Source organism: Pelodiscus sinensis, chromosome 23 (genome assembly GCF_052426305.1).
Source record: "Pelodiscus sinensis isolate ZL-2025 chromosome 23, ASM5242630v1, whole genome shotgun sequence".
In the NCBI taxonomy this organism is placed as follows: Eukaryota; Metazoa; Chordata; order Testudines; family Trionychidae; genus Pelodiscus; species Pelodiscus sinensis.
Window position 1 is genome coordinate 17704181 of NC_143074.1, and position 26117 is coordinate 17730297.

The window sequence follows — 26117 nt, forward strand, 5'->3', positions numbered from 1 at the left end:
GCAGTGTAAAAGAAACTTCCTTTCCACGGAATTGGTGGGATGTGAAGACTTGAGGGTTGTATATTAAGTCTGGGCTTTTAGCAAGTACCCAGGGGAGGCCCGTCCATATAGGCAAACTAGGCAGTCACCTAGGGTGCCAAGTTAAATGGGGTGCCAAACGGTGGTGCAATATCATTGAGGGGTTTGGAGGTAGGGGCACCGATTGCATGGTTCACCTAGGGCACCAGCTGCTGGCAGATAGTCTAGGACCGCCCCTGCGAAGTACCTGGGACCATGTACCTAAGTCCCCCCCCCACACACACACACATACACTTTCTCCCCTGTTAGTGGCAACCCTGCAAAAGGTAAAGCCTCATCACGATCTCCCACTAATTCCTAGGGAATGCAATGATTGCCAGGGGCAGGGCATGGAGATAGAAGAAAGCTGTGATTTTTCCTAGAGATATGATCCCATATTATTTGGCAGCTTGCTACATTGCTTTTACCTCCCCTTCCCCCCAACAATACACACACACACACACACACACACACACACACACACACACACACACACGAGAATCATAAGCCCGTGGGGCCCAACCATCAGGCATGAAGCAGAATAGCAGAATCTTCTTCCCCAAGCCCGTTAGATCTTACAGTTCCATCAGCTTCAGCTTGTGCCTGTCACATCACAAGATGCCAGGAGAGAGCGGGAGAGCAAAAGGATAGGGCTGGAAGGCTCTCTCCATCCATCAGTTCACGGCATCAGTTCTTCTAGGTTCAGGAGGGAAGGAAGCAAGAATACTCCATGCCGAGAAACAATGGGCAAGGGGAAGATACTGGCGCGGGGATAGGAAAGCAACTAACTGGACTATCAAATCGCATGGCTCCGGACAGAGCTGAGCACCCTTATTGCCACCGGATTAAAAATCAAGGTGACCACAGGGGAATTCAAGCCAATCACCAATTGATGAGCTAGTATTCGCCTGCTATGTGTATGCGATTAAATTGGTCCCTGTGGATTTTATCTTTAGTCCTCCCCCCGTATAGATTTTATCAGCTCAATATCTATAGCACATGGGTTCATTAGAGCGCCCTCTTTCAAATTTTAAATATGATGAGGCTATTTGGATTATGTACTTGCTGTGTTCCTATTGGACAGACACTCCCAGGATCAAACTAGGGCTAGTAACTGTTGCAATTAAACACAGAGTTGTGGCTTGCACCTGTGAGTGAGTCGGGAGATCGGGCTATGCCAAAGAACAGCATGACAGTCACTAAAGAGAAAGCAGGTGCTAAACTGCTCCAACTTCTCGCTCTTTGAAATCTCTTAGGCCTGTTAATACAAGCTAAGAACTGTGTGAAGGGATGCGAGGGCACCATGCAACCCCTTCAGTCCCCAAATTAATGCTTGTGCTTCCCTTTAAAGATGAGTGTGTGTGAGGTTTTCAAAAATAAATGTTACACTCCCTCGCCCTGCGAATCTTCTGACTCAGAGAATGAAACATCGCATTCCCCACACATGGATGTGAATTCTCCCTGCATAATTTTGCTCCTTCCTCTCTGTGCATCCTCATGTCTTTCTGCTTCCCTCTCTGCATCCTGCACTCTGCCAGCACTGTCAGCCTCAACACAATATGTCTCATTCTCCAGCCCTCCTCCTTCAAAGCTGCTCCCTACGCTCAAAACAAGTGTCCCAAGCTAGGCTGCATCTACTCATGTCCAGCTTGAAGACCCATCTCTCCCCAAACATCGAGAACTGGAACCGTGCCAGTAGCTGACTTTTTTCGGACCACTGACTCATCCCAAAAAATCTAAAATCATTTTCAATTCAACTTGCCGTGGACATTTTTCAGAATTTTCAGCAAACCAAACAGATCGGGAAAACACTGGCTCCGGGTCAAGAGAAACATTTTGTCTGCCCTGAAAGGAAACATTTTGTTTCATGTGCATGTTGTTTCTGAACTTTAAAAATATTTAAAGTTCAAACCCAAGCAAACGTTGAAAGGAAAAGTCACTTTGAGACAAACTGTTTGGTTTATAAGTTGCCAAAATGGGGGGGTTGATTTTTTTTTTTCTAATGAGGTGACTTGGTGACTTCGCAACAAATTCTTAGAGTCATAGAATCCCTGGGCTCAAAGGAGCCGCAAGTTCAGTCACATGACAGCCATTCTGAGGTAGTTCTGGGTAGACTTGGGGCGCCTCACACAGCTGGAGGTGTCATGGGGTACTATGGTCTCTATACTCACCGGTCCTCCATCAGGGTTCCGGATGTAACCGTAGGCAACAGTCTTGTTGATGGCGAATCCGAAGTCCGCCCTGCGGATGTGACCGACCACCTTGCCATTTCTCCAGATGGCCTCCAGTCCAAACATGGGCACCTTCCTGCAGGACCCAGAGCAGAGAAGAGCTTTATCAGAGAGCAGCCCAGCAGGGCAGGTCCTGGCTGTTCTTGGGGGTTCATCGAGGGCAGATGTGATAGGAAATCAAAGGGCTAAACGTGCGGATCCCAGCAACGCACTGTGCAGCCAGGCTTGGTGCTAGCTTCCTGAACAGTGCTCTCCATCCAGATGTGCCACAGCCCGTCTTCTTCCAGTCCTGGGTTCCCACACAAAGCCTTGCACCCAGTCCTAACTTCCAGCTCCAAGGCCACCAATGGGGTGGTGGCAAAGGGGGCAACTGCCCTGGGTCCTGGTGATTCAAAGGGGTCTAGGGCTCCAGTGGCACCCAGAGCACTGAGCCCTTTAAATCGCCGCCAGAGTGCCATGTGGTGTGCTCCCGGCAGCTCTTAGGGACTTGGGAGCCTTCCGGAATTGTGGGATCCCCCCATCCCCAACTTGCCCAGGGCCTGATGTCAGCTCCCCTGTACGGCACTCTCCCAGCCCTGGAACCACCCCGCTCTGCCAGGGTACCGCAATCCTGACGTGTTGAGGCGACTGCCAGTAGGGACACAAAGTAGGCACCAGCCTCAGGGGGGCTGGGCACATGACCTGCACATTGACAGCTACATTATTCAGATGTGTCAGTCCCACTGAGGACGGGAGGAAATTTTTTCAGTCTTCTGAAGCTGGAGAGTAAGTTCAGGATGATTCAGGCAGAGGGAGGAGGGTTCTTATGCGATTGACACCAAGATCTCTTGAAGGCTAACAGCTAATTTAGGCACCATCATTTTGGAAGTATTGGTGGGATTATATTTTGCCACGAGCGTTACCTGGCATTTAATACTGAATTTCATCTGCCATTTTGTCCCCCAGGTTTTGTGAGATCCCTTTGGAACTCTTTGCAGTCTGTTCTGGACCTGACAATCTTGAGTAATTTGGTGTCATTTGGAAACTTTGCCACCTCACTGTTTACCCTCCTGGCTGCTGGCGGGCCCAGCCTCTCCACACCTGATGATCAGGGAGAGACACGAGCCCCTTTCCCCCCACCCCTTCCAACTATCTCAAATTGCAAAATTCCCTGCTAGTTTGGTTGGAATCAGACAACCCTGCCCCTTTTCACATGGGAAAGCTGATAGGAAGGAGTTTGATCAGACAAAACCAGAACAGAGGAAACAGCAGAGGGAGTTTGTAGCTGAGCTCCTAGTTGGATCACAAACCGCAGGGTGGCTTCTGTATTTAATACACCCAGGCAGAGCTCACTGAGCCAACACCGAGCCCAGGGGTGGTAGTACTTACTCATCAATGGTGAAGCAGACCAGGCGCCGGAAGACTCCCGTTGCTTTCTGTGTCTCTAGAGCTTCCCGTCCAAGGAAGGGGATGCTGGACTTCAGTTTACAAGTGAAGGCCAGGCCTGCTTCGAGGGGGGTGTCGTCAGGACGCAGGTCCGCATGCCAGTGCCGGTACCCTGCAGAGAACGACAGAACCATGATGGGTCTCTCCGTGTGTTCCCTCCTTTTCCCCCAGTCACAACAAGGCCTAGGGGAGTCGGTGTGACGAGAACAAAGCACTTGAACCTCCAAGGGCTTGGTCTGGCCCTACTCCACCCTGGGCTTCTTCAGGGACAGTGAGATGAGAGGCAGTTATGCTTTAAATGGCTCCACTGTCATGCTTCTCTTGGCTTCACAAGGCATACCGGCGCAGTCAACAAAGGCTTCCCTTGTCGACTGCGGCACGTCTAGATGGCCCTGCTGTGCCGATTAGCTGATCGTTGGCACAGCGTGGCGGCCATTTTGATGTAAATGAAGCGGCGATTATTTAAATCGCCGCTTCATTTTGCTATGTCTAGTAAACTCATCTACATGGCTCCGTCGACGGAGCCATGTAGTCTAGACATACCCATACTGTCGACAAAGCTTCTGTCGACAAAGAGCGTCTAGACTACATCCAGTTCTGTGGACAAAGCAAGCCACTTTGTTGACATGAGAGTGTAGACGCAAAGGACAGTGTAGATGCAATAACGCCTTTTGTCGACAGAACTCTGTCGACAAAAGGTGTTATTGCTCGTAGAATGAGGTTTACCGCTGTCGACAAAACTGCCGAGTTCTGTCGACCTTATGTCGACAGAACTTGGCGGTAGCGTAGACGCAGGTATAGTTTTGTCGACAAAACACTGTAGTCTAGACACACCCAAAGTGCCCCAGAACACACCGCCATTCAGGAATTGCACGGCTGTGGGCACAGAGCAGTTCCGTCCCTTTTATGCTAGCTGAGGATCCTGTTATTGTTATTCCTTGTGGGCCCCTATGGGCCCCTTGTGACCATGGATAGACCAGCAGAGATTGTTCTAAGGGAAAGCATGTGGTTATTTCCATTCTTCCCCCTCCCCATGAAAAATATCTCCCACCACCGGGAACCCTGCCTCCCTCCGGAGCACTGTCCAGACCTCACCTCCCTCTGGAGTAGTTCATCCCCCTCACAGCACCTCACATCCACCAGCCCCTGTCTGGAGTACCTCACCCTCCTGTCAGTGCCTCCTCTCCATTGGCCCTAGAAGAACACGAAGCCCTAGGAGAGAAGGTTGAAATGCCTCCATCAAGAAAGGGCTGGTTTGTTGGCTTGTTTTTGGGAAGGAAAACCTCTTTTTTGATCAAACTGGACATTCCCACCATTATTTCTATGGGATTGTTTGGTTTTGTTACAAAGATTGTGAGTAAATGCCCCCATTTCCTGAGCATCTGTAGGGGCTAGGTCACTGCTCCAGGGCGATGGGTGAATCTACCGGTAGGCCACCCAGTTTGGAAAAGCCATTGGCGCAAGACATGCTTCTCTGAATTCTCCAGCTATTTGCATGGCTGAGCTGGACATCTCCTAGGCAGGGGATCACCTTGGCGATTTCAGATACTTCCTGCTTCCCATTTGGTCAGAAAACGGCCTCTCTCAGGGGCAGTGGTATTTTGGTGCCTCGGCAGGAAGTGCTGAGGCAGTTGCCTAGAGAAAAATGATGCAGAATAGGGAAGGAAACCGGACGCTCTCTAAAATATCCGTCTGATTTAATTCAGATGGGCGCCTCCAACCTTGGAGCCCCACTTGGTGTTAGCTCTGGGGAGTCAGGCAGGGATGCTCAGGGCTTCCAAACAGCCACAGAAGGAATGGGCCGCAGGGGAGGAAGCTAGGAACAAAACAGAAGAGGTGAGGGGAAGGCAGAGAAAATAACTTCATGCCAGGTGGAGGGTAATGAATAAACACGCTGCACAAACTGGCTGTCAGGGACCACTCAAGCAAGGAACATCAATAGCCTCTGTGCGTGCGTGTGGGTGTAAGATGGTGGGTGCAGGAAGGCTGATGGCGTCTAGGAGGTTTGAGTCACAGAAAAGGTGCCGAGGCATGAAGAGGAAATGAAAGATATCAGAGGGTTGTTAGCCTTGGGGCCCTGCAGATGGTATGTGGGATGAGTCTGTGGTTAAGGTAGAGGCCTGCAACCCAGAAGAACAGAGTTCAGTTGCTAGCTCTGTTGCAGGATCTCTGGCTACGTCTACACCGCAGCCTTTGTCAGCAGAGACAATGTAAATGAAGCGCTCATTAGCATTTCTTGGGCTCTCATTTGCATAGTCTCTTCCGATCCATTTTGTGGAAGAGGTTTTTGTGCAAAAAAACCCCACAGTGTAGATGGGGCAAAAAACCCTTGCGCGCAAGATCCTGTATACATGCTTTTTTGAGCAATAAGGGTTCTTGCGCAAAAGGGTTTTTTTGCGCAAAATCGCCCCGTCTACACTGCGTTTTTTTGTACAAAAACCTCTTCTGCAAAATGGATTGGAAGATGCTATGCAAATGAGAGTGTGAGAAATGCTAATGAGCGATTCATTTGCATTGTGTCTGCCGACAAAGGCTGCAATGTAGATGTAGCCTCTGTGTGCAACACTTCCTCTCTTTGCGCCTCCGCTCCGGGAGTCGGCAGTGCTACTTTCCTCCTGGGAAGGGGGCAGTGAGGCTAAATCCATGATGGTCTATGAGGACTTGGATACTGTGGGGAGGCAGGAGGTACAAGGGTCTGGGTAGGACCCCTACAGAGTCAACAGGAGTGGCCAGTTTCTCATGAGGGCAGAATAGCCCACTTGAGGTTTTTCATGTTCCTTTTTCATAGTGTAAAGCTGAACCAGTTTTCAGCCCCTTTCGGAGGTGACCAGGAAGCTAGAGCTGCATGAAACTTTCCTGACTCACATCAAAGTTCTCCTCAAGACAGAGGACCCTGCTCCAGAGAGAGATACGGGTTTCCCTTTCCCACAGCTTCACTTTGTGCCAGGAGAATGTTAGTGGCCTCATGTCTCATGGCAGAATTCTAACAACCCTTTCCCTCCGTCCCTTTCTGTTTTAACAGCTAAATGCTAAGAAGAGAGGCCAGTGAAATGCAGCAAAATAAACCCACACATCCCTCTTCCTCTTTGTTTTTGTTGCCTAAGGCTGTGTCTACACGAGGAAACTATTTCGAAATTAGTAAATTCAACTTAACTCCCGATTTAAGAAAATGGAACTAGCGTGTCCACACTATGGGGAAGCCTCGAAATGAGTCCGAGGCAGGTTCCCTTAATGTGGATGCACTACCTCGGACTGAGAGCCCCACAAAGCACTGGGGAATAATTAGTTTGAATTACTCTGGGAAATAGTTATTTTGAAATAGCGGCACCAGAGCATCCACACTACCGCTATTTCAAAACAACAATTTCAGAGTCAGTGTTACTCCTGATGAAAAGCAACAATGCAGATTTCGAAATTCCACGGCCCGTTATTACGAAATAACAGGGTTGGTGGTGTGAACGCTCCGCTTATTAATTCGACCAGGGCAAACAGACCAGCAAGCTTAGTTAAAACCAGTGTGGACTCAGTGAAGAACTGGATCACCTCAGCACGGCCCACCTCTAGTTACCCACCCATTATGGTGGAGTTCATGGTTTGTCCCTGAAGCAAGAAAATCTCTCTCCACAGATGAGGGATAGGAGTGACGGGATGTTTGTGCAAAGCATTGGGGACAGCTGGAAGTTCTGGCTATGTGTCTGAACTGGCAGGGTTATTTGAACCAAGCCCAAACACAAACTTTTCAAGCTAAGACAGGGGCTGATGGCAGGAAATCTACAGTCTTCCTTTGCTGGCCGCCTGTGTATTGTCCCCGCCAGGTGACAGCCGAGCAACGCATGCTAGTACCGGAGAAAAGCAAGTTCGCCTGAGAAACCTTTCTCGATGCTGAGGGAGTCGATGGCTCTGTACCCGGCGTTGGTAATGCCATGCCTGGCCCCGGCCTTCATCACAGCCTGGTAAACCCGCATACAGTCCTGCTTGGGCACGTGCAGCTCCCAGCCCAGCTCACCCACAAATGACAGCCTCATGGCTCGTACCTGTGGAAACACAAGCGATCAGACTCCTGGGGCGTGGGGCTGCCTCTCAGTCAAGGCCTGGGAAGGGAGGGGATAGGGCACCAGGCTGGGAATCAGGAGACAGGCGGTCTGGTTGCAGCTCTGCTCGTGCCTTGCTGCATGTATGGACAAGCCCTTTGCGACTCGTTACGTCGGTTACCTCCTCTGTACAATGGCACGTACCCCCCTGAGACGGCCAGGTGAAAAGAGCTGTGGTGCATTGATAATGTCTCGCAGCAGACCTCGTTTAGGGTTGCCAAGTGTCGGGTTTTCACTCCAACAGTCTGGTATTTGAGGGCTCCATCCAGTTAAAAACAACAGGAAATACCGGACATGTGTAATGTCCAACCTGCAACCTCTGGCCCACTAGGGCTCCAGCTGCAGCCCGCATGCCCCCGCTCTGCCCCCAGCCCCCCCCCCCCCCACGCCTCTTGCGCACTGGAGCCCCATACTTCCCACTTCTCATGGGCGGCGGGTATGCTAGGTGGAGGAAGGCACTGCCTTCCCGAACTGCCAGCCTAGCTCCAGCCATACTCCGCCCCAGAACACCTACTGGGGAGGAGAGGCTGGGGCTGCATGCCCTCCTCCCCCATGCATCAGGGCTGGGGAGGTTGGGCTTGCGTGCTCTCCTCCCTCCTCATAATGCTGGGGGGCGGAGCTTGGGCAGAAGGGGCGGGACTGAGGGCTTCACCCACGGCCCACGCTACTCCTCCTGCACCCTCCCAGCACTTTTGGAGCACCATGAATCCGCTGATTCATGCTCTGTCTCCACTCCTCCCCCTCCCTCCCGGAGTTTAAACGGTCGCGAACAGGCAGGGGGAGCAGGCTGCCCACCACGGCTCTCAAGACATTTGTGTCAAACCAGCATCTTTTTATATCTTTAGCTCATCCTCTCCTGATGCTTATGGCTCCTGGGAGACACAATCCGTGGACACAACTGATCACTGAACACACGATTCTGCGCTCGGTTCTTGAATCTTGCCTTGTGCTCCCTCCAAACCAGCCTAGTGACAACACACTACGCATATTTATCACATGGCGGATCTGCTGTGGCAACCCATGCATTTTCTGCTGTCTCACCTTTGCCTGTTGCCCAAACCCTATGCTATAAACTCAGCAAGGCCGGGTCAGTCCTGTTGGACAGGAATATTCATCTCACCTGCTGTAACCTTCGGCGTGGGGTTTTGTGCCCATCTAAGGGCTAATCTATATAACAGGAAAGCGCCTACTACAACTGGCAGCTGAGGGAGCAACTCCATGGGCATGGCTACAGTAGGAAACTATTTTGAAATAACTAAAATCGATTTAATAACTCCTGAAATAACAAGATCAAAATACTGTCTCTTTACTATGGCGAAGCCTCGAAATTAATCCGAGGCAGGTTCCTTTAATGTGCAAAAGCTTCAGAGGGGTAGCCGAGTTAGTCTGTAACAGGAAAAACGTAAAAAACAACAAGTAGTCTCGTAGCACTTTAAAGACTAACAAAACATTTAGGGTATGTCTACACTACCCCGCTAGTTCGAACTAGCGGGGTAATGTAGGCATACCGCACTTGCAAATGAAGCCCGGGATTTGAATTTCCCGGGCTTCATTTGCATAAGCGGGGCGCCGCCATTTTTAAACCCCCGCTCGTTCGAACCCTGTGCAGCGCGGCTACACGGGGCACGAACTAGGTAGTTCGAACTAGGCTTCCTAGTTCGAACTACCGTTACTCCTCTTGTTTTTTTAAGTTTTTCTATTAATGCGGTCACACTACCACAATTTAGAGCCCCAGGACACACTGGGGAGAAATTAGTTTGAACAACTCTGGGGAATAGGTTTTTCGAAATAGCAGCACTGGAGCGACCACACAACCATCTGTTCGAAATAACTATTTTGAAATTAGTATTATTCCTCGGGGAAAGCAGAAGTACAGATTTTAAAATAAGCAGCCCGCTATTTCAAAATAACGGGCTTGGTCGGGTGGACGCTCTGCTTATTAATTCGACCTAAGGGGGATTATTTTGAAACAAAGCCCTAGTGTAGATCAGGGCCTTCGGTGTGAAAGGCTTGTAGGTCTGAATCCTACTGGTAACCTCGCCAGGGTTGGTAAGTTGGCCATTCAGTACTGGCCCGGAGGCATTTTTCTGCACTGATGGAGTCCTGCAGCATGGTTTTTGGGGGAGCTGTGCTGCTGGAGGAGCCATGCAACTGAGGAGCTGTAAAAGTAAAGTTCTCCTGGTCCCTACAAACACCATGGCTCATCCTGCCAGTCCAAACCAGAGGAAAGGTGTTGCGAAATGTAAGCCACGTGCGGGTATCCAAACACTTGGGACATGCTCTGGATGCTACAAACCAGGGTTTATTTTTGTCCTGGGTCTGTGGCTTTGCAGGCCCTGGCAGGATGGGGGAGTTTCCTTTTACCGTCACTTTCAGTGCCACAAGTAGCTGAGAGAGAAATGTCAGGAGGCTCCCGAAGGAAGCCTGGTGTGGAGAAGCAATGTAAGGTAAGATCAACGTTAGCTAACAGGGATCTTGTTTGAGGCAGGGATGTGCGTCGGGCGCAGGAACTCAAGGGTAGGCAAAGCAATTCCCCCTACAGGTCAAGCACATTTTTAGGCAAACAAAATTATTCAGAAAGGTCGATTTTTAGGCCAGTTTTGCCATCAAATTGTTTTGACAGCCTCTCCCTTTCTGGGGCTCCCGCACTTCAAGGGGAATTGCTGTGATGTACGCGGAGCCCTGGGGATGGGGCACGGGAAGGGCAGCCAGAGAACAAGCCTTGTCTTTCGACGTGCTCCCTACTCGGTACTAGGTCCTCCATCAGCTAAAGCCTGATGCATGCAGCGGGCTGGCCACTAAGGTCTAGTGTGCCAGGCACAGGATGTGAGTGAGGAGCCTTAGGTTTGATATGCCACTGGAAAAATTGGGCCACTGCTCTGTGCCTCAGTTTACCCACCTGTCTAATTGTGCTAATGACTCCTTACTTACCAAGGTGTACTGTGATTTGTGACCCTGGCGATACACAGGGTAGGCACAAAGGGACCAGCAAACCAACACAGCTCCTTGGTACCCCCATTTTTGCAGATGGGTAAACTGAGCCATAGAGAAGTGACCTGCTCTTCCCATGGCCTGAGAGAGAGGGGCTGTGATGAATTGAATCCAGGAGTCCTGACTCCCAGCCCCACCCTTCTCTGGAGCTACAGCCATTCCGCCAGCTGATGATCTGGCCTATAACTTTATTTCTGTGGCCAAAATTAGCTCCAGGGGAGGAAATGCCGTGACTTCACCGAACGATGCAAAGGGAGACAGCAAAGATGGTTCGTAAGTTACACGGATTAATTTATGAGACGGCACGCCTTTCCCTTCCCCTTTCCTCCCCGTTCTATGCCAACAGGCAAGTCCTGCTCTGTCAACATCCAGCTTGCAGCTGATTAGCTTGGGGTTCTCTCTGTCTCGGTGCCAGAGCTCGGGTCTACGTATACAGGGCTGTAAGAACTGCCCCTGTCTCCAGCCCAGCTGCACTGGCTGAGATGGGCTTGCATGTGACTCTCAAAAGTATCCCACTAGCCCTCAGACACCTTGTTATTCTGCCTTCCCAAAACCTTCCTGGGTAGATGTGGCCAGACCCTGCCTGGGGTCTTCCCCCCCAGTCGTCCCTCTTCCATCTTAGCTGGGTCGGTTACGGTGTTTGAATTCAATTCTTTCTTCTCTTTTTAAGTGGTGGGGTGATCCGCCAGGCACCCCTTTCCCCCGCCCTGCCCCGGAGGCTGAGCGGAGGCAGATACCTTCTTTGCTCTGCACGATCTTTGTTGCATCCAGTCGTTCCAAGGGCACCTGGGTAGCCCTACAGCTGCTCTGCTGGGGCACCAGGCCTAGGCAAAGCCTGACCTCCACAACAGCAGGGTGGCCAGCAAACTCCCGCAGTGCTGAGGCCAACATCCCCCCATCTGCTGGCCTTGAGAGGCCTAATATGACTCCCATCAAAATCAATGGCAAGACTTCTTTGGGGCTTCCCCATGTGGTGGATCAGGCCCTTACTATGTTAAGAACAAGCTCCCCTTTCTTCCCCACTTATGCATCCTCAGAGACTCCCCAGAGACCTACGGACCAGCTCTCCCTCCTTTGCGATGCTCGGTTGTGCAACGGGATGTGTCCGAGGTGTCTGATTCTGACCCAGAACCAAACCGCACCCAAGTTCTGATCCATTTGGAGCCGGCTCGTGGAGCATGTTGCCCGGCGTGCGAGTGGGCAGGTGGCCCTGTGCTTACAGTAGCGTACTCCTCGCATCTGTCCTCAGAAGCTGGGGGCGGGAAATGCGCTGGTTTGGTTTTCCGCCTCTCTGACCCGCTTTGCAGCCCTAATGGAAGTGGGGAGGTATTATTCCATGCCAGAGACGACAGCGAGCGAAAGGGTCTCGGCCAGGGAAAAAGCAAACACAATGATGGTGAGGAAATGCAAACAGAGCGGAGTGGCAGGGGCTTGATTCCTTTAAGAAGCCCTCCTTGAGGAAGCCTAACTCAAAGGCCTCTGCAGACAAGGATAAATTCAGCTAGACTGCTCCCTAAGAACGCTGCCCACAGGGGACTCTCCAACTGCTTTGCAACAGCCCTGGGAGGTGGGACGTGCTACCCCCACTGCAAAGGAAGACACTGAGGTCAGGTGACTTTCCCCAAGTTGCACGGTGACTGGCTCTAGAACCCAGAACTCCTGGGCACTGAGCAATCAGAGAATCATTCAAATGTAGGGCCAGAATGGGCCTCAGAATGAGGCAGGATCAAGTATACCTAGACCCTCCCTGACAGGTGTTTAGCTCATAAAAAGGACAGGGATTCTACAGCCTCCCTTGGTAACCTGTTCTGGGACATAAGTACCCTGAGAGCTAGAAAGTCTTTGCTAACATCCAGCCTAACCCACACTTGTGGCACAAGCGGCTCTGCGTGCAAGCACCCGGTTTCCTTTCACTGGACTCTGCTCCTCTTCTCTTCAGCTATTCCAAGGGACGCTTGTTTACCCTTGGAGCTTAGATCCACCTGCAACCATTAAACAAATCTGCCATCTGTCGTAGATGACGGGAAATCATCACTTCAGCATCGGCAGCAGAGAGAATGCTGAAAGCTGAGGAAATACCATCTAGATTCCTAGGGTGAGATTGGAAAGGTTTGGGACAATCTCTGCACCACAGTAACAGCTGCTCTAGAAACAGGATTATACAGCCAGACATGCACAGGGCCAGAGAGACAGAGGTGTATGAAGTCAGACAGACACACAGATGTGTATGAGGTCAGACAGACACACAGATGCGTAGGGGCCTAAACAGACAGACAGCTTAAAGTAAGCCTGGGAAAGGGCGTGTCAAGGGGGACACAGCCGCACACGGTGTCAAGACCTACAAAGGGAGAAGTGGACATCGGCCGCGAAGCAAGCTTAGCTAGGCAGGACAGGGACCTGTAGAGGCTCTGTGAGCCGGCTTGCAGGCGGAGCATTGGGGCCTCACAGAGGATGCTGATCTTTCTACGGGTGCCACCTCATGTCACCCAGTCACCCCAGCCTGGGACTAGCCTGGCCCACCTTTAGCTCCGTTCATAACACACAGGGGATAGGCACACGGCTGCCCGGCTTCCCTTTCCTCCGCAATGCTCCCAGCCCTCCCCCAACGCTCCACAACGGTGCAGAGAAGCAAAGTCCCTCTCCCCACCCTCCAGAGCCAGGTCCCTGGGTTCCCCACCAGACTCTAGCAGGCCTCTGCCCACTTTCCTCAAGTCTCCGCCGTCGTTCGCAGCAGCACGAGCCTCTGGCCATGCTCCAGGCCTCAGGGCAGGTTTGGCTCCCGGTGCAGAGCTGAGCGAAGAGCATCTCGGGCTAACTGCAGGGTGGGTCTTTGCATTGCAAGGGAAGGGGGGAGGGTAGATTTGACAGTCGTGCAGCAATCTCGGGGAGAGGGAGGGTAGACGCCCATGGGCATTACAGGAAACTCTGAGTTTGGACTAGGAAACGTAGCCATGGATAGAGGCTGATCCTGCACCCACCGGGGGCTTTACCGGCCAGTTTCATGGGAGGAAGGGAAGGTCCCTGACAAGAACCAAGGCTGGTCAGGCTTCCCCAGAGAGGCCGAGCCATGTCTCTGTCAGAACGCAGCACCCACTGCATCCCAGCAGCTGGTCTGCCCTCTGATTTTAAACAGGACTGAGTGAGGCTCACACACGGCGGGTTGTCGGGAGGTCGACCAGCAGGCTCCTGCAGTGCGAGCTACCTCAGCACCCCGGGCACTCAGCCAGACCACGCTGTGCTGCTACATCCCCAAGGCAAGAGATGGGGAAGGGAGACTATGATACCAGAGAGACTCCTATGGAAGTGAAGGTGCAGGGGGAGGCAAACAGAGGAGCAGTCAGACAATTCCATCCCCCTTCAGTTTCATCTGGGTAGGGGAGTCATCTTCACTTCCTGTCCTAAACTGCTGCCTGGTGTTGTGAGCAGCTCTGGCTCCCCCCCAGAGATAGCTGCATGCCAATTAGCTGTATTTGCCCAGGCTCTGAACCTAAAAGGTTCTTCTTCGGGATGTAAAGGGTTAACCAATTAACTGGTAGGGGGCTCAGCCCAGCCCAGTCGGAACAGGCCGTCCATATCACAGTCCGGAGGGCTCAGCCCAGACTGGCTGGGGCAGCCCCCACTTGCGGTGCTACTCCAGTCCGGCCCAGCCCCATGCCACAGGCGGGGACCAATCGCTTGGAGCACCCCTTCCCGCTGCCGCAGGGTCACAGTTAACTAGTTAAACATTCCTTTTAACCGCTTAACTGTTTCACGGGGATTTTACATTCCTAGTTCCTATGACTTGTTGATTTCAACCCCTATTGACTTCGGCGTGAGCCTTGGCTGAGTATCTGCTAAGAAAAGCTCAGATCTGTCCCAAAAAGCACATTGGAAATCGGCTGGATCGATGTAAGCTCATATGATTACTGCACAAAACACCCTGGAACAGCTGAGCGAGTGCTGCTAGACAGCCAGCTGGAGAGCAGAAAGGACAGCGTCTTTATCAAGCCGTCAGCCCAGGCAAAAACTTCCGAACATACCAGACAAAGGGATGCAAGCATGCAGGCTGCCTTGGGACGCGTAAAAATCAGGTGCATTGCAGCTAGGGATTGTTGTAATCACCGGGCTCTACAGTATCATTCGTAAGTCACCCCGTGTAGACTTGGCCCTCCGCCAGCCTGCTGCCTTTTACAGATTCCACAGCACTCCGCGGTCGACGTCCCACACCTTCCAGAGGACTCACCAGGCACCGAGTGGCATGTTGTGCCAAAGCAACGCTTAGATCCTAGCAGGAGAACAATTTATGCGCGGTCCAGCAGCTTCTGAGTCACACTTGTGTTCCTACTCACAGACAGCTATCTGCTCAGAGTTCAAGCAATAGAATGTGTCTTTATAAGGAATCAAATGGATTAAACTCCACACGGGGCCCGGCATGATTAGAAAAGTATGCTTCTGGGACTAAAATGTTATCCTCCCCCCTCCCCCCAAGCGTAATTCACTAGCTAGTCAGCACAGCATGCAGATCTGGAGTCCAATACAATTTAAGTTCTTGAAGAGGAAGAACAGGCTGGTGGCTAAGGTAATGGGCCGGGGGCTCAGAACATCTGGGGGTTGATCTTTTAGTTTGGCCATAGACTCCCTGTATGATCTTGGGCAAGTCACCCCATCTCTGGCCACTGTGGGAGAAGTGCGGGGGAGTGGCCAGATCCCTAAACAGACAGTGGGGATAGTACGAGGTTGGACCTCCCTGGTCTGGCACCCTCGTGACCTGACTGATCCCAGAGGAGGAATTTGGCCAGACCAGGGGAGTTCATTTCTGTTCCCCCTGCTGCCGGCCACACTCGCTGCCCCACTCGGCTTCCCGGCTACCCTGGCAGCCCAGCTGGGTTGTGTACCGGGCTTCCTGCCTCCCTATAGTCTCCCCCCATGCCAGACTTGCCCCCCCAAGTCTAGCAGAGCCACACACATGCTGAGCTTCCCAGCTCCCCCACCCCGCCAGCCCAGTTGAGCCATGCACTGGCTCCTGGCCCGACAGGCAGCTCAGCTGGACCAGCCCCTCCCCCCCCACTTCTCCCACAGTGGCCAGGACTCTTTGATCCTGGAACATCCATGTCGCTGGACCAGAGAGACCCGGTTTACAAAGGTGCAACCTGTAGCTCTGCAATTGACACTGTAAGCTCTTCCAGCCAGGGGCCATCTTCTCCCATGTATATCCACAGCGCCCAGCGCAACAGGGCCCCGATCTAGCCGCTCCCTAGCCATCATGTATTTACCTCGCAGAAGCGCTGTGCCGCTGGACCCAAGTCAGTCTGGCCAGCCGCCGTCGCTCCAGGCCACGCTCAGGATCACAGCGTTTGGGGTGCGGTAGACCATGACAGAGGCACATGGGTGGGAGATCTAGAAGAAGGGCAGTTGGGGCTGGGGGAGAGAGCCCTCTGTCCCACATACAGCTCCTCCCCCTCCGCTGAGGCCCCGCCTCCACCACAGGGAGGGGAAGAGCATGTGCGCACCCCAGCATCTCCAGAGCAGTGGGGAGGGAAGAGGCCGCATGGCCCGAACCTCCCTGCCCCCAGAGCAACAGGGAAGGAGGAGCCATGTAGCTCCAGCCTCCCCGGCCCCTGGAGAAGCAGGTGGCCGCGTAGCCCGAGCTGCCCTGGACCACAGGGAGCGCAGGTGCTGGGGGCAGCAACACTCTGCCCCCAGAATGCATACAGCAGACATTCTGGGGGCGGAGAGTGGGCGGGGCCAGGCTGGCGATATGGGAAAGCAAAGCCTTCCCCCGCCTATGCCACCGGACGCCCAGGAGGGCAGCAGAGAGGCAGAGCTGACTGGGTGCTCGGTACTTGGCTAGGAGAAGGGACTAGGCCTGGAAGAACTGTCTCATGTCGAGACAGGATGTTAAATTGCGGTTAATTTACTACTGGACTGGTGGATAGGCACTTCCCTATTCCTCCCCCCGGTGGGGCTCTTGTCCATTTCAAAGGAGGAATGTGGAACTCTGCATATAGCCCGGGGCCAGCGGGAAGTGCTGCTGACTCCGGGCTGCACGCGGCGTGCCAGCTTTGAAATGCACAGGCCTCCCCAGCGGGGGCTCTTGTCCATTTCAAAACCCTGGAACCCGGAGTCAGCAGGGGGACTCCTCAGCTGACCCCAAGTTCCAGGGCAATGCCGCGCGGAACCCAAGGTTAGCTGGGGAGTCCCCAGCTGACCCCGGGCTCCATGGCACTTTGACGTTTTAAAGGGGCAGGGCCGCACAGCTGAGCCACGGATCAGCTGTGTGGCGGCTGCCTCTTTGAAATGCCACCTGGGGTTTCAAAGCAGTAGCTGCACAGCTGATCCCTGGCTCAGCTGTGAGGTGCTGCTGCTTTGAAATACCCCTTCTCCCCCCTCCGCTTTGCTGTCTCTATCTGATAGAGGCAGCAGGGAGGGGAAGCAACTAGTCAACTAGTCCTTAACTTCCTTATAAGACAGAGGACAACTGGCACATGCCATGAGGTCCTTCAGGGTGCGCTCAAGGTCAGGATAGAGGCATGCTGGCATTTTTCTGAAGAGCTGGAAGGAAAGCCTCCTCTGTCCTTCCTGAGCACAGCGAGTGTTCCTTTGTTGCACGAGCGCTAAAATTTACCGCACAACACATTTAAAAATACCCAGCAGAGGCCTTCTAAACTGCAGATTATTCACACTTCTGGAATACAATGACACACTTACAATTAGCAATACAATGAGGCGTCCTAGCAATCCATGCGGCCTGACAGCCCCGCACGACTGCGCCAAGGAAAGGAGCGGTCAGTGGCGCTCGTCTGAGGTGACTCTGGAGATGACAGTTTAACGTGACGCACTGCGGTAATCTAGATTCGGTGGATGAAATAGTCATGGATTCTAAGTGAGAGCAAATATTCAAATGTAGGAGGTGTGTGTGTGGGGGGGAGGGGTAAGCAATGTCTAGGTGGGCAAAGTTGGTTACCAACTTCCCTTGCATGATGCACCCAATGATAGAGTCCCCAAGTGCATGGTAGCAGTACCAATGACTTTCAAACCCACCTAACGATCTCCCCAAACTTCCCTCTTGTTCCCCAAAATAAGACATCACCCAGGCAAAGCTTCAACAAACACCTGGGCCAAGCCAGACCTGAAGAAGACCTCTGGATAGCTCGAAAGTTTGTCTTTCCCCAACAAAAGTTGGTCCAACAAATGATGTTACTTCACCCGTCTTTGGCCTGATGGGAATCAGGCCAAGCACAATCCCCACAAAGGTCAACCAGCACTGGGTCTGTCTACACTGCAACCAGAAGTATGACTGCATGTAGCCATAGCTGTTAGCTGCTTGATGGGTGAGTATGTACAGTATATATGGCGGATCCTGGGCAGGAGAGTTTGTATAGCTCATACTGCTTCCACTTTGCTGCTCAAGGACATCAACTAGCTAGATCACGTGTGGGCAACCTGAGGTCTGAGTGCCGCATGTGGCCCACACGTGGCCCGTAAGACATTTTGTTTACTGTTGCCCATGTGCAGGGTGGCCAGATTCCGCTGGTTTTCGTCCGTGTCATTTTTTTCCGAAAGTGACACGCATCGAAAGCAAAGGCACATGAGGTGAGGTGCGGGCTGACTGCACACCACACTGCCCGTGAGAGCCGGGTGCTCCCTCTGCATCCAATCAAAGCCCTGCTATAGTTCAGTCGGCTCACCCCGCACATCCTACACATGCCAGAGCAGTGAGCAACACTGTCCTATCCCGGGAGCCGGTCTTAGTTACGACAACCTTGTGGCCCACTGAGAGGAAGGAGGGCCTCTCACTAGCCTAGGTTGCCCCTCGCTGAGCTAGATCAAGGCTACTCAGGCACGTCAAACTTCCTACTGCAGTGTGGACACCCCCAGTTCTGTTGGATCAGCAGAATGCTGACACCATCCTGGCCGTAGGCATTTCCATCTGGGGACTGTCCTGTTCCGTCCTGTGCCGCAACACCATGGCGGTACAGCTAGGCGTCAAGCCAAAGGCTCTACAGCAAGAGTATGACATGGAAGGCACCCTCATGAACACCCATTCGCCAGCAAACAATGCGCCAGGCCCCATCATTTGCACAGCTCTGGAGTGCCAAAAGCAAAGCATCGCTTCCAAGACACCCAGCGGTGAGCCTCTGGTTTTCCAGTGCCTGAGCCAAAGCTCACACACAGTGAAATGCTGTGGAAGGCAGACATCATCCGGCAGGAGATACACCACCAGCTTTTCCTCTTGTGGTCCCCATACGTGAAATTCCCCAATGCTTATCAGGCACAATGGCAACATGCAGGTTTCCACAGAAGGAGCATTAATGAGATTCCCACAGGGTCTGACTGCCTTTCATTTTTGGTTTCCTCCCTTCAAGTTAACTTCACTTCGGAGGGTTTGGCGTGTCAGCACCTTTGGAGAACATGGGATAGCTTCGTTACCTTGCATGGAGCACTAATTGGAACAGCTCTACCCCTGCAGTAGGGATGAATTGGGCATATTTTGCAGCGCTCTGGTTTGATAGCGAGTTAAAGATGCCCTGGGATGCTGAGCTTTTAGTGTTTGCTGAAAGATTTTGTAGGAACAAAAACAACCCTTTCCCAGGCAGCCCCGGTTAAAAGAAAAGGAGAACTGAGGCATTCACCCTGGATATACTCTGCTATTTCTCGAAGTCTTACAGAGCGATTGGGAGGTTCCCTCACCCCCACTCCCTTTGCAGCAAAATCTGTCACAGGTGCAGATAAGAACATCAGAACGGCCATACTGAGTCAGACCAAAGGTCCATCTAGCCCAGTATCCTGTCTGCCGACAGTGGCCAACACCAGATGCCCTAGAGGGAGGGAACACAACAGGTAATCCTCACGTGATCCCTCCCCTGTCACCCACTTCCAGAGAAACAGAGGCTAGGGACACCATTCCTACCCATCCTGGCTAATAGCCACTGATGGACCTAACCTCCATGAATCTATGTAGCTCTTTTTTGAACCCCGTTAAAGTTCTAGCCTTCACTGCATCCACTGGCAAGGAGTTCCACAGATTGATTGTGCACTGACTGAAGAAAAACTTCCTTTTGTTTGTTTTAAACCTGCTGCCTATTAATTTCATTTAGTGACCCCTAGTTCTTATATTGTGGGAATAAGTAAATAACTTTTCCTTTTTCCATACCAGTTATGATTTTTATGGACTTCTATCATATCCCCCTTTAGTCTCCTCTTTTCTAAGTTGAAAAGTCCAAGTCTTTTTAATCTCTCTTCATATGGGACCCGTTTCAAACCCCTGATCATTTTTTTGACCTTTTCTAAGCAGAGGAAAGATTTCCTACAGGTTGGACACAGGGGTGTGGTGCAGGTACAGCCCTTATCTTTTCCATACATGATGAACTCAGCTTCACACAAGATGGGGATGCAGAACTTTGAAAAAGTAACGCCGTGCTGTTTCAGGGAGGAAGCCGCATCTGCAACCGTTTGCTCCACTTGGAACAACTGAACATCCTCTCACCCTTGTCTTGTCTGTGTAGATTATACAAGGCAGAGGCCGTCTCTCTTGCCGTGTGTTTGCACAGCACCCAACACAAGGGGGCCCAGATGTCAAACCGGGCCCTTTCCCCACTGGTGCAAAACAAATAATAATCAGCAGTAGTAATAATTATTCAGAACAGGCGAGGATAAGCAAGTGAGCGAGACCTTGTGCCAGGAGCGCGCCATGTGCAATGAGACAATCCCAAGCACTACATGGCTGAACGGTCTCCTGAAGACACCAAAAGACATCCAGAAAAGAATTGGGCAGCTTTGGGATATTCCCATGGGCTTGAGTGGAATGGCCCATGAGGAAATGAAGAATCTGACCCACAATCTATTTTCAGAATACATTGCGCCATGCCCTTAATGATGATGTTTACTCCTCCCTTACTTTTGCATTCCCTGGGGCCGCATCAGAGCAAAGGGTACCTGAATGCCTCTTGCCCCTTTTCAGTTTTAACACCTAAGCCAGGTGGCTAAATATTGGGCTGACTCTAAGCAACCCACAGAGAACTTGCACCAGTGGGCTCTGTGGTAGGCGAAGAAAAGCATCTGGCTAGTCCTACAGAAACGCTGCAAAAGGGAACGATTCTGCTCTGCATCTCATTCGGGGCTCTGAGGACCCCTGGCTTTATACTTCTCAGCTCTGATGCTCGGGTCACCCAGGGGAGAGTTAATCGGCTATCAGAATTTGCCAGGAAAATTGACTTCTCCTGCCCCTTAATTACTCCAATTAAAATCAACTGCATTTAGATCTTAATAAAACCCAGTTGTTATTTTACTGATTCACCTCAGGACACTACATTATTACTTCAAACACCACAGCCACTTCTAGTCTCATTACGGCTGACAAACTTCCGCTGCTCGTGAATGGAGAAGACCCAGGTTTCGAGAACCGAGCTTGGCTAGATGGTCTAATGATGAAATCTATGCTCCCTCCCACCTTCAGATTCCTTTACAAAGCCTATCTATTCTCTTCCCATTATTAAAAGGTAGAGCGTATTCATAATCTTTCTCCTGGGACTACAGAGCAGGTCCTAGACTCTCAGGCTCCATCTACACTGCTGAGTTTTTGCGCAAGAAGCTTTTTGCAGAAGAGATCTTCCGCAAAAACTTCTTGCGCAAGAGCGATTCCACACTGCATGGACGCTCTTTCGCAAGAAAGCTCTGATTGCCATGAATAGAATGGCTACCAGGGCACCTGTGCTTCTTTTGATAGGCTGTTTTTGCACAAGAAACCCCTCTCTGCCATCCACACACACCTTTTTGCGCAAAGGCTTATTCCTCGTAGAAAAAGGAATAACTATTGTGCAAAAAGCCCTCTCTTCTGATTTACTGTAAATTTACTTGAGCAAAAATGCACTTGTAGTGCAGATACTCCAAGAGTTTTAGCACAAAAAAGGTTGGTTTTGCATACAAACTCTGCAGTACAGATGTAGCCTCACAATCTAGCCCACAGCATAGGAAAGATAGGAAGGAGGGTGACAGACCCCCTGGCAAAGCCAGGAGATCTTTGGTGATGTGAAACTCACAAGGGAGTCCTACAAAAAGTGGAAACTAGGTCAAATTACAAAGGACAAATAAAACAAATCACACCAGGTTGTAGGGATAAAATTAAATGGGCCCAGACACAAAACGAGATTAAACTAGCTAGTGACATAAAAGACCACAAGAAAACATTCTACAAATACATCGGAAGCAAGAGGAAGGCCAAGGACAAGATAAGCCCATTACTCAATGCAGGTGTGGAAACAATAAAAGAACATGTGGAAATGGCAGAATTGCTAGCTGACTTTTGTTCTGGTTTTCAACAAAAAGGCTAGTAGCGATTGGACGTCTAACAGTGAATTTCTGTGAAAATGAGGAGGAGCAGAGGCTAAAATAAAGAATGAACAAGTTAAAAATTGTTAGAAGACATGATAGACTGCAACTTTAAAAATGAGTAGTCCTGTGGCACCTTAGTATGTCTACACACAATTTTTATTTTGGGAGAAGGATGCAAATAGCACTGCGCATTTGCATACTTCCTTTGGGTTTTTTTTTCAGAAGACGCTCTTCCGGTATTTACCCGTGTCTACACGCGGACGAATTTCAAAACAAACCCCTATTTTGAAAGACCCCTGTAAACCTCATGGTAAGAGGAATAAGGGATCTTTTGAAATAGGGGTTTATTTCAAAATTCAGCCACGTGTAGATGTGAGTAAATACCGGAAGAGCATCTTCCGAAAAAAAACCCAGAGGAAGCATGCAAATGCGCAGCGCTATTTGCATCCTCCTCCCGAAATAAAAATTGTGTGTAGACATACCCTTAGAGACTAGCAAAATATGTAGAATCATGCACTTTCATGGATGAAACCCGTTTCATCAGATGAGTTAGAGGCCTTCAAGTCATCAGCGCTGATGAAATACATCCTAGAATACTCAAGGAGCTGACTCAAGAGAGATGGACGCCACTAGCGACTATCTTTGAAGAGTCATGGAAGACAGGGGAGAGTCCACAGGACCAGAAAAGGGCAAATATAATGCCAGTCTGTAACAAGGAAGTAAGGCCAACCTGAGGAATTACAGACCAGTCATCAGCTGGTGCAGTCAACTAAGTGGCTAAGGGTCTGTTTATAATGGGTGGTCAGTAGCCATCAGTGACTGTGAGCAGACAGGGACCTGAATGGGTGGGTTCCAATTGTAGACCAACCTCCCCCACCCTCTTCGGTGCCATATTCCGGGATGTTAGCTATCCACCAGCATGGGCGTGTCTCAAACCTGAGATGTTGCCGCACTCTTGGAGCTCCCTGGAGAAACAGAGACTGATTTTTGTTTTGTTCTGCATTTGTACAGCTCCTAGCACTGTCCTGGTCTGTGACCAGGTGCCCCTTGGTGCTCCCTCAGTACAAACAGCAAATAATAATCCTCCTCTTGCCTCGTCCTTCTTTCAGGCAAGCTGTTGGCACGAGCCTCTTGTTAGCTCTTACATACACATTAATCATAATGCTGTATTCAAATGGAGAGGCACTGCCCTCCTCCCCACCTTTCCTATGTGCTAAAGACATGTCTAAAATAAAAAGCCTCCACGTGGCACTGAATGCTGCTTTGAGATGCCTTAACCTGAGCAACAATAGACCAGGATGGGAGAGGAGGGGGGGAGCAACACAAAAGGTATTGTGAATTTATTTTGAGCTTCCTTACAATAGAGTAACACTCACCGCGCCTGCCCGCCTTTAACCATTGTCTTGGAAGTGCAATGAAGCAGGAAGGCTGGAAATCTACTGAGGCTGAGGAACACGCAGGCTACGGAAAAGCTTTTTGCTCCATACAAATGTGTCACCTAATTAGAGAACAGCGAGAGATCGAGACCCTGTAGTCAGCTGCACTATTAATCACGGCAGGAGACGCTGTGGGCAATGACAGCCAACTCCATGGTTCATTTAAGCTGCCCGGGGTTGCCAGATTGCTGGCTTTGGGAACATGATTAACTTTCTATACAAGAGCAACTTCCTCCGGATAAAAGTTCAACCTAGCTCCTTCCCTTTCAATCACTTAGCGAAACGGCAGCTGGGACGAGGTGGGGGTGGGGTGGGGAAGGACCATTCGGGTCCCAGTGGAAGTGCAGCCTTCAAACCATGCAGCCCTCCGAAAGGGCGGGGTGGCACTCACTGGTGTCAGGCAGTCTGCAGAGCTGACGGGCACGCACAGTTTGTATGCACCCACGTATGGCGTCGCCAAAGGGCTGGGGGAGTCCTCGGGCCCTGCACCCCCATCAGCAGCCAGATGGGTCTCTCAGCCGGCAGGGAGCACAGGATTATTAGTCCGCAGGGACACAGCGTAGCACAGACTTGTCAGCACAGAAACCAGAAGCAGCCAGTACAAACCATCTTGGGGAGAGGGGGCTCCGAGCCAGGGCCCTGGCCTCCCCCTGCTTCCCCAACCAGCCCAGACTGACTCACTCCCTGCTCCTGGTCCTGGACCCTGCAGCTAGGCCCCTTTGTCCTGCTTGGCGAGGGAGTGGGGGGGGGGGGGGCAAAAGGTGTCACCTGGTCACACCCCCTCCCAGGCTCAGGCCATTGTGTACATGAGGGAGGCGATCACGCTGACATTCCCATTACTGTCTAGGTATTGGTGCAGTGTCCAGGGAAACTGAGGCACACATGCGGGGCTACAATAGGACATAGAACTCACATGCGACTTAAGGTGGCGAATACAATCTCCACTCCGTCACACATGGGCATGCACCCAGGCCTGCAGCCGCCCCAAGTGCATGTGTGTAGGGCTATGTATCATTAGAAAGGCGGCTGAAGGGGGGGGGGGGCAGGCTTGAAGTCCCCAGCACAGAGATACTACAAGCTGCTTGCATTCATTTTTTCCTGATCTCATGAAATCGGCTGTCCTTGCTGGGATTCTGACACCGCTGGCCAACTCTTCCCATGAGATTTCACACGGAGCCGTAAACCAGCACCATGCCCTCCATCTGTGAGTCACAAGCCAGACCTTAGTTTAGTCCAGGGGTGGGGAACCTAAGGACTCCTGGCTTATCTGGATCCAGCCCTTGAGGTTCAGGGCTCCCCAACAGCATTGGGGAACCCACTCTGGCACTCAGACCCCTTGCTGCAGGGCTGGAGCACACAAAATATACTAGCCCAGGCCCCCCTAGACTCTGATATGTAAACAGAATGGGGGGGGTCTTTCTCCTTCTCAGTTGGGGGCCACATTAGGGAGGGTTGTTTTTTTGGTTTTTTGCTTCTCACTTGTGTGCGGTCCTGACTCAAAAAAAGGATCCCCCTCCCCCGAGGATGAAAATCCAACCACTGCTAAAACGTAAAAGGGTACAGGTCTTTGACATTATGCACAGTGTAAAATGCTGATATATATATATATATATACGGGACTCGCCAGCTGCACGGTTCTGCACTCTGCGTATGCACAGATCGCTCTACACCGGCTCTTCCGGGGTGTAATCTACTCGCCACGGGCGAGTAGATTACATTGTTTGTCGAGCTGTGAATATATATATACATATACACACACACACACACACACACACACACACACACCAGAAAGTCATTAACTCAGCTGGAATTCTCCTTGCGCTGATTTTGTTCAACGAACGAGTTGATTTGTGACAACCAGTGTTCCCTCTAATCTTTTCCATCCATGCGTAGAAAACGGTTTTTATGTGCATGACAGGCATGACAGGATACTGGGCCGGATGGACCTTTGGTCTGACCCAGTATGGACATTCTTATGTTCTTATGACAGGTGGTGCTCTAGAGAGGCTGGCTAATTACCTGCAATGGAGGACACACTTGATGGATAGGGCTTGGGGGAGGGAAGTTTGCTAGCTGCATCACTAGCCACCCATAACACATGGCCTTATTATTCCAGTCCAGGAAGCACCGCGTAAAAGAATGGTTTCTTATGACACCATGGCCCCTGACAGACAGGTGCAGCACCGATCAATGCAATTTCCACTTGCCTGGCTGGGGCTGTAGCATGTAGCTTGCCATGAAAGTAGATATTCCAGAGGCCCCAGCTATTTTCACTATTCAGCTATAACGCACTTATCACCGGTATTACGGGTCCAAAGCCTCCAGTCCCTGACATGAGGGGGAACTAGGACCCAGCACAGATTTGACCCTGTAGAAGCAGAAGGCACAAATGACCTGCTGTTTTAGAGAAGCCCCATTAGTGTTTGCGGCTGAGAGGAATCAGTTCTTTTCCCGTCTCTCCTACACGCTGTTAGGGCACTCAGGCTGGAAGAACGGCGGGTTAAGTCCTGAGTCAGGAGCATTATTGTGTTTGCAAAAGCAGAGCTTTTAAGACACCAGAGCGGCTGGGTTTTGCC

The 26117-nt window shown here is 51.3% G+C and overlaps 1 protein-coding gene across 1 annotated transcript in view; it reads right to left on the minus strand.

Annotated features, from left to right (window-relative positions):
• SARDH (sarcosine dehydrogenase) overlaps positions 1-26117 on the minus strand; it is a 125278-nt gene that overhangs the window by 10209 nt on the left and 88952 nt on the right. Inside the window, exons 18-20 of the mRNA XM_075905253.2 lie at positions 7585-7747; positions 3657-3825; positions 2229-2364 (exon numbers count right to left, since the gene is read on the minus strand). Of these exons, the coding sequence (XP_075761368.2) occupies positions 2229-2364; positions 3657-3825; positions 7585-7747 (468 nt within the window). The remainder of the gene's footprint in view (positions 1-2228; positions 2365-3656; positions 3826-7584; positions 7748-26117) is intronic.